The 15,603-nt window shown below is 36.4% G+C and overlaps 2 protein-coding genes and 1 long non-coding RNA gene across 5 annotated transcripts; 1 reads left to right on the forward strand and 2 right to left on the reverse strand.

Moving 5' to 3' along the window:
• Positions 1-767: 767 nt before the first annotated feature.
• Positions 768-9,275, reverse strand: ipf1 (transcription factor). 2 transcript variants are annotated; one of them, NM_001032501.1, is given in 4 exon segments: positions 768-1,293; positions 1,330-1,433; positions 1,774-1,969; positions 8,505-9,275. In NM_001032501.1, coding segments are annotated over 4 exon segments (1,236 nt in total). In that variant the 5' UTR covers positions 9,250-9,275; the 3' UTR covers positions 768-1,102.
• Positions 9,276-10,572: 1,297 nt separating this feature from the next.
• LOC100181609 lies at positions 10,573-12,290 on the forward strand. 2 transcript variants are annotated; one of them, XM_002128737.5, is made up of 3 exons: positions 10,573-10,822; positions 11,300-11,604; positions 11,929-12,290. In XM_002128737.5, exons 1-3 carry the CDS (start codon positions 10,727-10,729, stop codon positions 12,164-12,166), a joined length of 639 nt encoding a protein of 212 aa, XP_002128773.1. In that variant the 5' UTR covers positions 10,573-10,726; the 3' UTR covers positions 12,167-12,290. The 2 variants fall into 2 exon arrangements, with proteins under 2 accessions (XP_002128773.1, XP_026693328.1); XM_026837527.1 differs by lacking the exon at positions 10,573-10,822 and adding an exon at positions 11,081-11,110.
• LOC113474845 lies at positions 12,189-13,876 on the reverse strand. The gene is made up of 2 exons (XR_003396552.1): positions 13,692-13,876; positions 12,189-13,073 (listed from the first exon to the last, which is right to left on the reverse strand). It is a non-coding gene; the product is annotated as an uncharacterized LOC113474845 (long non-coding RNA).
• Between the last annotated feature and the right edge of the window lie 1,727 nt (positions 13,877-15,603).

The raw sequence follows: 15,603 nt of genomic DNA on the forward strand, positions 1-15,603 counted from the left end.
TAGTAGTATACAAAGAACATTCAAAGAATTATAAACCGTATCCTCACGACTCCCATAGACCGTTGTTAATTGTTTAAGGTACAAACAAGATATTTGGATATTATGTTCATAAGGTGTCCCGTCTTCCCCTCCCCTACTGTACATGCCAATCAAAACTAATCTCATGTTATGAACAACGCAAGTTTTGAACTAAACTGCTGCTTAATATTTTAAATATAACACAACTCTCGTGGATATACGTGTTATTTTAACTCATTATTTTCTGTCGTGGACTTTTTCCGAAAAACTTGAGCGTAATACTTTAAACTGTCAAACATTCGTACAACCATATTAAATAAAGTCAAAGATAGAAATTCTAAAACCACCTCCACCGTATCAGTTAACACAAATGTGTCGCCTCACACAGAATCCCAGTTTCCCATCTTACCCCACAGTACTATATATTTTGTTCATTCTTATTCTAATCCCTTCTTTCCATCTTATGTGTGTGTAGCTATGTCCTGCTTTACAATGATATACAGTCACCTCACGACTTCTTTGTCGTTCGTATAATCCCATACGTCAATAAATATTGTTGACATACACGTATGTAGTAACTTGTTCCTGATTCGGCATTAATATATAGCGGGGGTAAGACAGAGCATGGTATTTATTAAGTTACGGTGAAATACCTATTTCTTTATTACTTATTTTTATTACTTATTTTTTCGAGTTTTCAAATACCACAGGCATTCAAATACCACAGGTTTTCAAATATCACAGGCCTATGCTTTCGCTATGAATATATTTAGGCGAAAACTAATGCAAATGCAGAAACACACTTCGGAACTTTGTGCTTGGTAAATAAACTAACGCAATAAAAAAGATAAAAATAAAGAACTGTTTGTAACTTTATGCAATGTTTTCATTTATCAAATATCCAAAAAAAGTTTCTTTTGTTAAGATGCAAGCAATTCTATTTCTTTTATGTTAATTTCTTATAAGTTGTTAAATTTCAATAACTACTATACACCTGGGCCATGAGTGAGTGAACTGTAAAAGCTTGAAGCAATTCTCTACGTCTAACTAACTATTCTACTGCAATAAAATGGTCCTTGCGTATTCACGGAATCTTGTTTTCTTCTGTCATATTCGTTTCAGTGTTGCCCATATCCGTTGTTGGAAATTGTTTTCCCTTTGTTTGAGAACTATCATGTTCTTTATTGGACTTAGCACTGGAAACACCGTCCGAAAAATTTTTGGAATCCAATTTTAAAACCGTCGTTTCGTCTGAAACTTGCGCTCTAGCGTCGCCTAGCGGTACTGGTACTTCTGATATATCAACCGCATGAGGTGCTGTTTGTTCGCATGCAGTGTCTCGTATCTCTGCCGTAATGTCTCTTACTTTCCCTGTCTTCGAGTTGGCGGCTTGGTCTTTTTTCCATTTCATTCGTCTGCAAAGTAATTGCTTCAATGGGTGAAAGGGTCAAAATCGAATAACACGAATAGACAAACATGTCGGAAACACACCGTTTTATAATCGGTGTAGTACCGTGTGGTATGATTAATACCGTTATTTATCCAGTATTTCCTAATTGGATTTTTAACAAATAAAAGTCCTGTTTTTAGTTCGTAAGGATAGGGTTCAGAAAATGATAAATATTCTTTGTTTTTTACCAAAATGGAGAAACAAAATAGAAACATAGACCTTACCCCAACCTACTATATATGACAATACAAAAAAAAAACGTTTAACTCATACAACAGTACACAACATATGAATCTCCATTCTACCTGTTTTGAAACCAAATCTTTATATGTCGTTCAGTTAAGTTTAGCATCGCTGCTAACTCTATCCTTCGTGGTCTTGAGATATAACGACTGAAGTGAAACTCTTTCTCCAGTTCAAGAAGCTGCCATCTCGTATAAGCTGTCCTTGTCCTTTTGTTTTCATCCACCTCGGGAAATTGCGCGGGGATGCCTCCAGTTGCTATGTGGAAAAAACACTTTGTTTATTGTTTTAAAACTCAGTTGTCCTTGTCTAAATAGTCATCCTTTCATTACGAAAAATCAAAAAAAAATCTTTATACACGTAAGCGGGCACAAGGTGTGTGAAACAGAACGCCCGCGTTATTACTACCCGTTGCTATACGCCAGCATGCACATTCCTATAAATACATAAATATATCACCGAAAATCTATCGAAAACATCATTTTCAATTGGAGTAGGTTGGTTTCATAATAAAAATGTAACTCAGTATATGGTAATGCCATTTCACTGTGTAGGATCGAACAGAGAGGTACATGTTCTTACTCTATTTATCGACCCAAGCAGTTGGTATGGTAAGAATAATTACAGAACGAAACCGTATCCTAACGACTTTGAAAAGCGTTGTTAATTGTTAAAACCACGACTATTAAATATAGGGTAACGTGTATAACCATCTTACCCCACAGTACAATATCTGTATTTTGATCCATCCTGTGGAAATTCAATAGTTACTATAACGTGTGTAATCTACCCTACGTGTACAGTGTTTCGATGGCTAATTCACTTTTGTTTAATTAAGTCGCCCTTATCTTACTTCTACTGATCAATAGGGCCGACCCGTTGTTCATCAAGTTATATGGGTTATGCTCAGACCAATGGCTGTCCTTTTCACTCCGCAAGCAAGTAAACATGGTTATCGCAGATCAGAAAAGATTTACGGTCCATACGCTATAGTGAGACGACTGTCATCTTACATTGCCACAACGCTACACGTTGCCAAGTTACAACATGTAACTGACAAATGGATATCAAAATCAGTAGATTGCAACGAAATTTCTGCGTTGTCTAATTTATATACGCATAGGAATAAAACTAAAGGTTATACAATTTGAAAATTTCAGAAGCATTCATTGGTTTGAACCCATTTTTAAACGTCAGTAAAATGTATAGTAGGGTTTCGGGGGCTGGCTGAACACCTTTATATTTGTTAACGATCAGGAGATTTTGATACTTTGTGCTAAAGGTGTCCCGTCTTCTCATACCCTATCTGTATAAAAAAAAACATACTACCATAAAGTGTATATTCACGGCCAGGACTACCGTGAACTATACTTTCTAATTAATAATTGCTTTCTATAAAGCGTCTCATGTGTTAAAGAGATCTTAAATCAATGAGATTATGATCGTCAGATCTTGTCGACCCTTAGCGATAAGCGACAAAGTAGTCGCCTAAACTTTGTATCAAACCGACCACCCAATGTTTACATGTCAGTCCCCAACATAACGCACTAACGCCTCGGCAAATAGCGGAATTAAAGCTTGATCAACATCCCGATAAGCGACTTGTCACACGCTCAGATAAAGGCCACCAGCCAAAAAGGCTGTAACTCGTAAGAATCGCCGCCGTTTCAAATATTATAACCACCGCTGTGGACATAAGCACTTAACGTCGCAGTACACGTAGTGTAGCTACCGTATTTCGATCGGCTTAATCATTAAACCGCTGTCGTTCTCGTGTCACCAGCGATGATGTGGTGGCCCTCCCATCACGAAAGACTGCGCACCGTTTACGCTGCGTTATCATGAACTGAGTCGCCACCCTGCGTGCCCATTTATCACAGCGAATACAAAATGGCGGATACAATTTCAAACTTCTGTAAAGTCATGGCCAATGAATATAAACATGCTACTTAACACTATACCTGAACCTCTATTTTTTGAATAATATGTTTTCTAATTATGTTTCGACTAAATAATCTTGAAGACTTGTGACCAGTTACATTCATTCAGTTGTATTTCTGTGTTTCATATACTCTTATATTCGCCAAAACAGTCATTGCTGCATAACGCACCCGAAACCGCTAAGTTTGATAATCTAAATTGATCTCCGTTCAGCCCATCTTTCAATAACCGGTAATTGATAAAAACAGCTGTTGAAGAGCCTTCAAACAGATAGATACCAAACCTAATCTTACGTCTACGTTCCATTAGAGAACGTGTCTGGATCAGCTCAAGTACAAATCTCATACACATAGTTTTGTATTTCATGTTTACACCAAATCTCGACGAGAGTTCTTCAAAAATCACCTTTTTTATTAAAAATTTTACGAAAAAAAGCAAATTATTTTAAAATTCGGATATTTTTTTTCAATTTTTGTGGAAAATTGTGTTTAAAAATGACCGGTTATCTCTTATAGTTTCGATTTAGACAGAAATTGATCGTTAAAATTCTCTTAGCAGAATTCATTTGGTACACCATGATCTGTATGTAGTTTATATGGAAAAGCGTGTTTTAATTTGAGCGTTGTCATCCCTTTAGTTCAGATTTTTATATTAATTGGTTGTAAAAAGTATTTCGCCTAACTAAAATGTCCTAATCTTGTAGTTTATATTACTTCGTTGAAAATATTTTATTTGCAATTCGTTTTGAAATTCGGTCGCTCTTACCCCCCTAGTTTAGACTTGATATCTTTCCCGGAGGTCTTGAAGCGACGATGACAGTTTTCTATCCTTCGTCGCCTCTCGCGCTTATCTAACGGACTTGAATTCAAAGCAAGCATTTGATTCGACTACGGTGGCTGGCATGGGAGTTCAGTAACACCTTACAACGTAAACAGACTGTGGGAACGTCTACGTAAAACGATAACGATTCTTACCAAACTGACATTAAAATAACATGCTATATTCTGACCAACAATTCCCACGTCTTAAAAATTTAAACTGTTTTTTTTTTATAAAACTTTTGTAAAAGGCAAGTAATGAGTATGCAATATGATCGTAATTGCGTAAGCGTGTTTGTTGCTTAAATATCAATTACATGAAAGGAAGATAAAAGTTCATAAACCTAATCAGTGACCTGTATGTTCTTGGTCAGTTAAGTCAACAAAACAAGTGATAACTGGACATTTTGCGTGAGAACTCATCCTATAATAATGCAGTCGCTTGTTTAAATGGCCATTCGCAACTAGTTTAACACATTCTTAGACTTCCCAGTTATTTCCACTCAAAAAAATGGCCATTTAAGTATATCGGAACTTCTTTCACAAATAAACTATTTTACAAGCGTTTTTAATTTGGTGTTTATGTATTTCTGCAACTGTCAAAAATTACCTGTGTGAATCCTACGTTTCAAACGTAATATTAATATTTATTTCCCTTGGCATATGAAGCTTATTAAAAATGGTGCACCATCACCGCGGCGGCCATTTTTTCTAAAGGTTCCCCTAAAAATGTTGACGCTTTATTCATTTCTTGCTTTGATAAGCGCAATAAATCTTATTAAATTGTTAAATATCGGTTAACCTGTCGTCGCTGACCGACCGCCAGCTTGAAAACTTTAAAAGTACCGCCCCTTATATTTCTTATCTCGATTGTAACTTGTGTTTATCTGATATGTCTGCGAGGACAAAGTGACCGCTCAAATCGCCCACATGTGTGGTCTAGGGTTTGTAATGTAACTTTGTTGCGTCTTTCCAATTAAAAACAAATTTTACCCGGAGCGTGATTTTACGGCTTACGTTTTGCTGCTGATTCACTTCTTTTTGCTCTTTTATTTACTGGATCTCGTTTTAGTATTTAAAAAGATACCTAAAAATGATGTTACGTTACTCAAGATTTTAACCCGTATTTTGATTTTAATGGCTTCGTTTTGTTTCTAATTACCTTTTCTTCGCTGTTTTAATTAGTCGGATCTTTGTTACTGTATTCGAAGAGATAAATCAAATATATATGTTATGTTATTATGTGCTAAAACTTTGGCTGTAGATCCCTTACATTTTATTGTGTTTGGTGAAAAAACACCCTGCTTCTAAATACCAAGAGCGCATAACTAATATTTAAACTTAATTTTCATAAATAACCCCAATGCGGATTTTATATATATCACAACTTTTGGAATGGCCGTTTACGAAACAACTTAACCTATAAAGTTGCTACAGTGTTTAACTATACGTCAGATAGTTATACCTGCAAAATAGTGAGTAAAATTTATTCAAGCTTGCTTTTGTATTCCCGTTCTCGTATATCTTTGCATCGAAAAGAAATGAATAATTACGCCTTAAGAAGAATATTTATTGATCAGTAGCAACGCTTTTATTCGACACTTTTCGTTTTACTGTAGCGTTACCGACTGTCGCTTTGTTGCTAATTTCCTTTCTTTTCGCTGTTTTAATTAATCTGATCTTTTTGTATCCGTTTTCGAAGAGATAAATAAAAATTTTAATTTCTTTTATCTTAATAACTTCTAACAGTAAACAACTATACGGATATGCAGTTCAATCGTCTGTCTTTTGGTAACCGTAAGAAACTACCGGGAAATGTTTAGAATTATATCAGTTATGGTTACTTCAAGACTTTACATTTATTCCAGTAACATATATGCATGTCACATCATTTCGCTCAGACAATTTAAACGAAATTTAAAATCGGTTGTTATCGCGAAAATCGGTTTAAAATTTTCTACTTGAAAAACTCGGTACAAGGTGAAAATTTCAATAAAGAACTGTTGAATTACCAAAACCCAAATTCGAAGTCCGCTGCGTTCATGCAAACTGAAGTCTACACATTATTATACGGCAAAAGATATATAGTATAGGGGTGATGCGAACGTGACAATTTTTCATTGTATTTTCTCGTCCTATTTGGTGGTGGACAAAAAAACATTTAAAGAATTATAAAACCATATCTTTACGACTTCCATAGAACGTTGTTAATTGTTTAAAACACGGTCAGGATATTTGGACATTATGTGTTAAAGGTTTCCGTCTTCCCCCACCGAACTATACAGGTGTTTTAAACACCGAATCATGTTTCAGTTTGCTAAAGTAGCATTTCATGTCACACAGAGCAATAAACGACAAAGTCACTTTTAAATCTGACTTTTTTATTACCTATAAATTACATCGCACAGACATATCGCATAATTTATCGAGACATAGTTGTCGTGTATAAATTTCAATGTTAACTCTACCTTTGCTTTTAAACCGTATTTAGTGCTGTGGGGTAAGATGGTTATTATAGCACATCGTGTTTATTATTTTCTAATCGTTTATTTAACAAAAAAATACGCACAATTTGAGTCGTATGGCAACAGTTTAAAGTTGTCCCGTAAATATTATTTATTTACTACCAAATGTGAAAATAAAAAGGACTAAAATATGGGCTATTTCACCTCAAACTAATATACAATAGGATGGGGGAATACGGGACACGTTTTGCGCATTATATCTAAATGTTCTGATCGTGTTTTAAACAATTAGCAACGGTCTATAGAAGTCGTGAGGATACGGTTTTACAATTCTTTAAATTTCCTCTATACCAAATAAGACGAAAAAAGAGATTGAAAAAAATAGACCATCTTACCCGAACCTTATGCTATACGAGGGTTATCATATACATAGCACTAACAAAAGTCTATCACCAAATGCAGATGCAATCCCTCAGTGTGTATATTTTTAATGAATTGCCGTTTAGTTTTTTATTGTTTCATAACTTTGAACTAAGATTCCCTTGAATACGAAGGTACGTTTACCTCATGCGTAATAAACCCAATCTATTTTTATAGGATGGGAAAATAAAACAGTATATTGTTAAATGTTCCCTAAGCACAACAACACAGTTTGTTCGAGAATATTATGTGTGTAGGTTGGTACTTGGCGCATAGAATTAAATCTAATATCCTATTTAGTAAAACAAGCTATGAAAATATAGTACTGTGGGGTAAGATTGGAAACCTTTAGCACATAATATCCAAGATCATGTTTTTAAACAACTAACAACGGTCTGTGGGAGACCTGAGGATGCGTTTTTTTTAATTATTTGAATGTTGTTTGTTCACGAGAAAATTGAATGAAAAGGTAACCCATCTTCGCCCACCCTACTTAATTACACTATTAATGTAAACGGAAAACCAATACATTTTTAAATATATAGAGGGCCCTGGCGTACCATAACTTAACAAACCATTGAGCTTAGCTGGATTATTGCCTATACCTAAACGTATAATAATTATTGTGTTGTTTCGTACCAAATTATAATTATTCTATAGTTGTCAGTTTCAATATTTAAGTGAATTACAACTCAAGATTCAAGCCAGAGTTAGAACATTACGCCAAAACGGGACTGCAACTGATTCTATGTATTTAAAGATTAATATATAATAATGTGGGGTAAAATGGATACCGTTGGCACAGCACGGCCTATCCGATGTTTCCTAATCGTGTTTTTACAATTATTAACGTTCTTTTAGAGACGTAGGAGAGGCTGTATAGTTCTGTAAATATGTGCTACTTAATGCGACCGTAAACTAAAACACATGGAGCCATCCTACTTCAACCTACTATAATATACAATTTATGCATTACAAGTGCGCTTTACTGTGAGCGCAATTAACAAAATGGACTGAATGAACAGATCCAGCAGCTCATGTTAATTTAAAAGTACGCATATTACAGCGAGTGTTTTAGAGCCGCCATTTTTAAATTTTTATTATATATTATCTACTTTCCTGTCCTTATTTAATATTTTATCAACCCACCTCTTTGCCATTGTGCTTTCCACTCTAAATGATGGGAGCGCGTATTTTTCATCCACTGGAATTTGACACTTGAAGTCCCGGCAAGCGCTTCTTTTTTCCCGGGGTGGCCGACGGCTGGCAACTTTCCGGCTACGTAGCCGCTGAAACTACAATCATGTATACAAGATCTCGGAAGCGCAACATCCGGGGATCGGGTTTGAGACTGATAGTCAGGCAAGTCCGGAGGACCTTGGAAGCTTTGCTTTTGCCATTGTCGAGCAAAATCTTCCGAGCAGCTGGTTGAAGTTAAAGGACCATGACCTCTAGGATTACTGGCACGGTGCGTTACCTTTTGTTCTCTAGAAAAGTATGCGGGTCCCGCGTTTTCCTGAAACCCAGTTAGATTCAGAGCCACTTCTTCCGGAGGACTTTGTCGTTGCTCCCCGACCCTACCCTCTTCAGGGTAGTGCCAATAAGAGTCCTCGAAAATACAAGCGCCTTGTTCGGCTTGGTAGCTACCAGCACTTGAATAATTTTCCCCTCGGTGTTGTTCATGCTGCCACTGCTGCATATGATTGTTTTCGTAATCCCTTTGCGACTTATGTTGGTATGAAGTATTACCATACCCAGGTGCACATGAAGTGCTAGCACCAACCGCCTCAGAGCTCGGGGAAGCCGACAGTTCTCTCTCGGGGAATGCTGGCCTATACATCCCGCAGTGTTCCAAACAGACACTCGATGCCCTATCAGAAAACGCACCGTTCATTCTAACGAGCAACCTGGCAAAGCTAAACCGATTAATTAGCGGATAGACCAACCCCTTACCTTTACAATTTTAGAAATCAATATCATTACAAACACAATACACCGGACAACTCATACGTTGCTCGCCACTGTATTTGGTCTTCACTGGGCGTCACCAATTCTTATCTCCAGCGTGAGGCACGAGTAACACTGAGCTGTCAATCACCTTGTTAGCTTCCAACATTGCAGCCTTCATTTTGTTTGAACGACGCCAGACTGCTAACGCGTCGTATACTTTCAAGCACATACATGTCTCGTTATTTATCCCAGCACCAGCGAGAATTTTGTTTTATTAAATTTACCCACGAAGTTAGGAATGCGGGTCAAACAATCTGAACACTCTTAACGAAACTATCACACACGACCCACTGTATGCCAACGAATGTGTTGTCTCAGCGCGAAATGACATTATTTGTTTACGGTGACCAGCTATTGCTTGTTTTTATGCTGGATAATAAAACACAAGTTAGGTCTCGATAAAACTTGTAGAGTATAACCACAATTTATAATACATTAATCAAGCATTAAACACTTAATAAAAACTAATTCATTTCACTCAGCAGTTTTATGGCTACCATATATGCAATACTACATAACTCAGTACATTCAAATCGTATACAACATCATATTAACCCATTTTATAGCACGTTCATTGCTTTATTTAACACTTGGTTGCATATTATTTACCTAATGAAGTAATTTATGATTGTAAGCAATTCCCATTTAAACCAAAATAACGACGAGAAATCACGTTGTTTATTTTAGAAGCGATAAAACTCATTACGTTTCGTGACCTTTGCTTGATAGAATGTTAATGCTGTTTTAACTATAGACCTTATTCTAAAAAGACTTACGATACACTAATATGCACTTAATACGTATTAAAGAATTAAATTTAGTTATGCATCTATTTTCTAACAGACAATTTAAAAGCATGAACAGAGTTACGAATTCTTATGCAGGCATATATTGGCTACTATATACACGAAACGCGATAGCGTGCTTACGTATTGTGTGACCATTAGACGTCTAAACTATATTTGCGTATTCACAAATGTCACCTACGGAATACAATCACTCAATTTAAATTTGCCACTGTAGTATAATGATCATTTGACTTGAAGGGTTTGCGCGTTACATGTTACTATATTTAGAAAGTAACTTTCGTCTTGGGTAAATATCTCCCCATAGCGTACTACTTTATAAGATTTCTATATGGTGTAAGTATACATTTACTTGATAAACCGCCCGGGGCAAAGTGTGTACGACGCTGTTGTAAAATCAAATTATCAACAGTATGTTATTCAGAATGTGTGCTCCTGTTATAAAACTTGAACTGCAGCGAATACATCAGTAGATAAAACTTTAAATGGCGACTTAGTAGCAAAATTAGCAAGTTGAAAAGTTTTGGTTGCCAGTTATATAAGTTGGCAGATATTATGCCCGGATTGTTCAGACCAGCATTACTGGCTGTTGTGATATTTGCTCTTTCGGTGGTTTTCATTTTCGACAGACAGCGGGTTCTAACTGAACAGGTTAATTACATTTTCTGTTATTTTTTTTCTACAGGGCATTATGGTAAATGTTTTGTTGGTTTATAAAACGTTAGTCCACCAGATGAGCCCAAAAATGGCTGTTTTACTTATTTTTTTCTTCACAACAAAACTATATATGTTGTTGCTTGTACGTTTATGTGTCTACGAAGTGTCGTTTGTTAACTGTATTTGTGACATTGCTATACGATTTAAAGCGATGTTTGCATCTGTAATTCCTACCAGCATTACCGTTAATCTTATATTAGACAACGTATGAAGTACTCTTGGGTAAGATGAGACACCTTTGGCACATAATACCCAAATATCTTATTCGCGGTGTAAACAATTAACAGCGGTCCATGGGAGTCGTGAGAATACGGTTGTATAATTCTGTAATTCTTTACAACTAAAGGGGACGTAACATAAGTAAAAAAAAACATGTGCCATTTTACCCAAGCCTACTATAATATATCACAGATTTCTTCAATGTTTGATCGGGTTGAACTTATAAAGGAAGAACAGCTCAGACTTTCCGTCATGCATGACCGATTTGCCTCTGACGTCAACAAAACAATGTCCGTAATGCGATCTCAGGATCGTCAGATCGAAATCCTGGACCAGCAGTCGCGGAGGTACAACCTTCGTTTTCTAGGGATCCCAGAGCGAGAGGACCAAGATCTTTTATCTTTGGTTTCTGAGATCATTGAGAGGAAGATGGGAATCACAATTGGGGGTCGAGGGATTGAATCAGCAAAAAGAATCGACGAAGGTGTTAGACCGAGGTATAACATGCATGAACAAGCCTATCAGACAGTTATATGTATGGACATATATATATTAGGTTGGGGAATATACGGGACACCTTTAGCACATTATCCAAATATCCTGAACGTCTTTTAAACAATTAACAACGGGCTATAGGAGTCGTGAGATACGGTTTTATAATTCTTTGAATATTCTTTGTTTACTACCAAATGAACAAGAGTATAGGATAAAAAGGTGTCCCATCTTCCCCGCCCTATAGAGGACCTATGCTGATAGGCCAGACGAAACGCATTCCATTTGAATATAGAAATTTTGTTTTTACTCTGTGCTCCCACCTTAAGGCCAGTTCTTGTAAAGTTCTCTCGGTGGAAAGAAAAGTCGAGAGTTGCCCACAAACGAAAATCACTTCCTAAATCTATGGAGATCGAAGACGATCTCACCGACTTTCAAAAATCAATCAAATTTCAACTAAAAGAAATTGCCCGGAAAGCCGAAAGGGAGGGCAAGGGTGTAAGATGGTACGGAAAACAACTTTTTGTGGACGGAAAAGAAATTAAGTTGGAAGACGTTCGAACATGAATAGAAAAGCTTCCTTTGTTTTTATATTCTCTTTTTACTACCTGTCATTTTTGTGAAAATGTCGACATACGAAAATTATTTGGGCGTTTTTACGACTAAAAGCGTTCGAATGGTTTACGATGTATATGCGCCAACACTTTACAAGCATATAATGTTTCCTTTGGTAACTATTTGCATTCTCGTAACATTTCGTAGGTATTTTATTAACTATAATTTCTCCATTCGTCAAAGTCTGGTTCCACAATTAGCAAAGCTGCTTCGACCGGTCTCGTGTTAGGCTCCCCGGCACGAGTGCAAACACAGCAGGTAGTTCTCGGTCGGTTTACCAATGCCGGGTAAAACGTTGTGGGCAAAATGGAATCCGTTTTTGATGTTGGTACCAGTAATGACAGCGAAGGTTCTATCTTCCCGGTTGTGATCGGAGTTGAAAAAGTTGTACTGGTAGCTACAGTGGTTGGTGTATCAGTTGGCCGTGATGTTGTATGGGGTGGGATTCGATCCCGGTTACAGTTGCTTTTCTCCCAGCAGCAGTCGAAACATATGCTAGGGTTTAACCCCCTTCTAAAACGATGTCGTTTTATTAAGGAATCGGTATACGGAAACAAATCGATGAAACATAGGTAATCGGGCATAAGGTGTTATAAACAGAACACCCCTGTTATAACAGCGTCGTTGCCCTCCATGTTAGGATAAGTAAGTTGCATTCAATAAATCTTTTACTGGTGATATTTTACCAGACGTCAAATAATAAGTCAGTTTAAGGTATAGAGTTAAGTGTATCAGTTTACCTATATGCTTTACATCTTTGTCTATTTTGACTCTGCATTCTTTGACATACTTCTTTCTGCTTGCACCTTTTCGTCATGATTGTAATTCCATTCTCTTCTCTCCATTCGGTAACACACGCCTGTAAAAGTTACATCAATGAACTTTGATATTCTGCTCAAAGTTCTCTCTTATCTCCTACAATACCTCAAAACGCCAACAGAGCATTCAGTGGCCAACCGTTTAATATTTGATGAAATGACGCGTCCTCGCATTAAAGAGCAATTTCATTTTATGCACAAGAACGTCTTATAAAATAAAATCGCTCAAAAAGGAATACTAATATCAGCTACTGAGTAGTTTGGGAAACGTGCATTTATTTATATTGTACCATAGGGTAAGATGGGACACCTTGAGCACATAATATTTAAATACCCTGATCGTGTTTTGAACAATTCACAGCGGTTTATGATAGTCACGTTTACGCTTTACAATTTTTTAAATGTTCTTGTTTACTACCAAAGGAAGTAGAAAACGGAATAAAAAGCGTCCCATCTTTCCCTCACCCTACAATATAGTAGGGTGGGAGAAGATTTGTAAACCAAGAACATTCAAGGAATTATAAAACCGTATCCCCACGACTCCTATATACCGTTGTTAATTGTTTAAAATATCATCAGGATATTCAGATATTAAGCGATAAAGGTGTCCCATCTTCCCCCACCATACTATATTTATTTTTCCTATCAAAATAATATACCTGATTGCTGTGACATACTTGTGGTGTCCCGATGCGGTTACATTCCCTTTGGTTTCTTGCATGACACTTCCAGCATAATAGAGGCGAAGATCTAGAGATCCAATTGGTTACAACAAGCCAAACCAACCATGCTTTCATATCGGTACTGAGGGAAAACACTATCTTTCTAATTATTCCGTTGTATAGTAGGGTGGGGGAAGATGGGACACATTTTCATTCTATTTTCTCGTCACATTTGGTAGCAAACAAAGAAAATTCAAATAAATATAAAACCGTATCCTCCCATATACCGTTGTTAATTGCTTAAAACACGATCTGAATATTTGGTTATTATGGGCTAAAGGTGTCCCATCTTCTCCCACCCTACTATATATCAATATACTGGGTTGTAAGCTATAGGGCGTTGTAGACTCATCAATATATACGCTAATTAGACTAATTATAAGTAATATATATCTCATACAGAACTTAGCTCTCGCCTTATAATCCGATTATTAAAACCAAATATATAGTGGGGTGGGGGAAGATGGGACACCTTTAGCACAAAATATATAAATATGCTGATCGTGTTTTAAACAATTAACAACGGTCTATAAAAGTCGCGAGAACAAAGTTTTATAATTCCTAAAATGTTCTTTGTTTGCTACCAAAATGTACGAGAAAATAGAATGAAAAGGTGTCCCATCTTCCCCCACCCTACTATATCTATTGAAAATGATACTCTACAAATATAGTCTATTCCATAATACATATCATGCTATACTGCACAAGAGGTATATGTACTCAGCTAGTAATTTTAAATTGAGATCCTATTAATAAAGTTGCAACATCAGCCACGCTCCCGTGGCATAAATAAGAAATAAGTTGGCAGCAGAATAGGACGATCAAATATAGTAGCGCTTATCGAGCTTGTCATTATAAACACATGCGGTGTTTTAAACTGCTGAAATATTCATATTATTGTTGTCAAAGTCAAAATAGCAAAGCGCGAAAGACGATAAAAGTATAGCAGGATAGGGAAAGACGGGAGGACGCCTTCAGCACATAATATCCAAATATCCTGATCGTATTTTAAACAATTAACAACGGTATATGAAAGTCGTAAGGATGCATTTTATAATTCTTTGACTGTTTTTTGTTTATTACCAAATAGGACGAAAAGATATAATAAGAAGGTGTCCGATCTTCCCCTACCCTACAATATGTGTTAATATTTTGTTACTTCTATAGAGCAAGTATATTCTACAGAGCAAGTATGACGACTTCGCTGTAAGGTAATATTGTAGTTTTTATGCTTTTACTATAACGTTGGTTAATATAACGTGTTTTTCAGACCTCGAAACAAAGATATGAAAGATAACAAGAGCGTACAATGCTCCAGCCGGAACCCGTAAACCATTTGCGTTTTTTATTCAAGTTAAATACACAACACATATGGGTATAACGTTTAATTGCGTCGAATCAGATGCGATTAGTCATTGCTTCTTATTGGTTTCTTATGTTAGTTTAAAATATACCTTGATCCCAGTCTCGCAAAAAGCAAGATATTTTATTTAGAAACATTTCGAGGTATAGTAAGGTGGGGAAAGACGAGACACTAGCACATAATATCCTGATCGTGTTTTAAAGGATTAACAACGGTCTATATCGGGGTCGTTAGGATGCGATTTTATAATTCTTTGAATGTTCTTTCTTAAATACATTTTACAAAAAAGATATAAACGTTTTGCATGTGTAGTCGTACAGTATTAGTGAATACTAAGTTAGTGAATTATTAAGGATTTGAGTTGCACCTGCTGCGTGGCCTATACATAGCACATGAACCGTTTCATATTTGAAAGAGAAGTTTAACTTCAAAAGGGGGAATCTGCGTTCATCCATGAAGTCGAAATACTAAGTAACTAGGCGTGTG

This window comes from Ciona intestinalis, chromosome 14, assembly GCF_000224145.3.
Source record: "Ciona intestinalis chromosome 14, KH, whole genome shotgun sequence".
NCBI classification, from domain to species: domain Eukaryota; kingdom Metazoa; phylum Chordata; class Ascidiacea; order Phlebobranchia; family Cionidae; genus Ciona; species Ciona intestinalis.

Bases quoted from the DNA above. Each gene is read 5' to 3' on its own strand.
- ipf1 (XM_009862510.2), bottom strand. From the start codon at position 9,249: ATGAACGGTGCGTTTTCTGATAGGGCATCGAGTGTCTGTTTGGAACAC. The intron at 1,970-8,504 runs GTGGGTTGATAA...TTTTCCACATAG, and splicing joins GAAAGCACAATGGCAAAGAG to CAACTGGAGGCATCCCCGCG. The intron at 1,434-1,773 runs GTAGAATGGAGA...ATTACTTTGCAG, and splicing joins AAGATTTGGTTTCAAAACAG to ACGAATGAAATGGAAAAAAG.
- LOC100181609 (XM_002128737.5), top strand. From the start codon at position 10,727: ATGCCCGGATTGTTCAGACCAGCATTACTGGCTGTTGTGATATTTGCT. The intron at 10,823-11,299 runs GTTAATTACATT...AATATATCACAG, and splicing joins AGCGGGTTCTAACTGAACAG to ATTTCTTCAATGTTTGATCG. The intron at 11,605-11,928 runs GTATAACATGCA...TCCCACCTTAAG, and splicing joins GACGAAGGTGTTAGACCGAG to GCCAGTTCTTGTAAAGTTCT.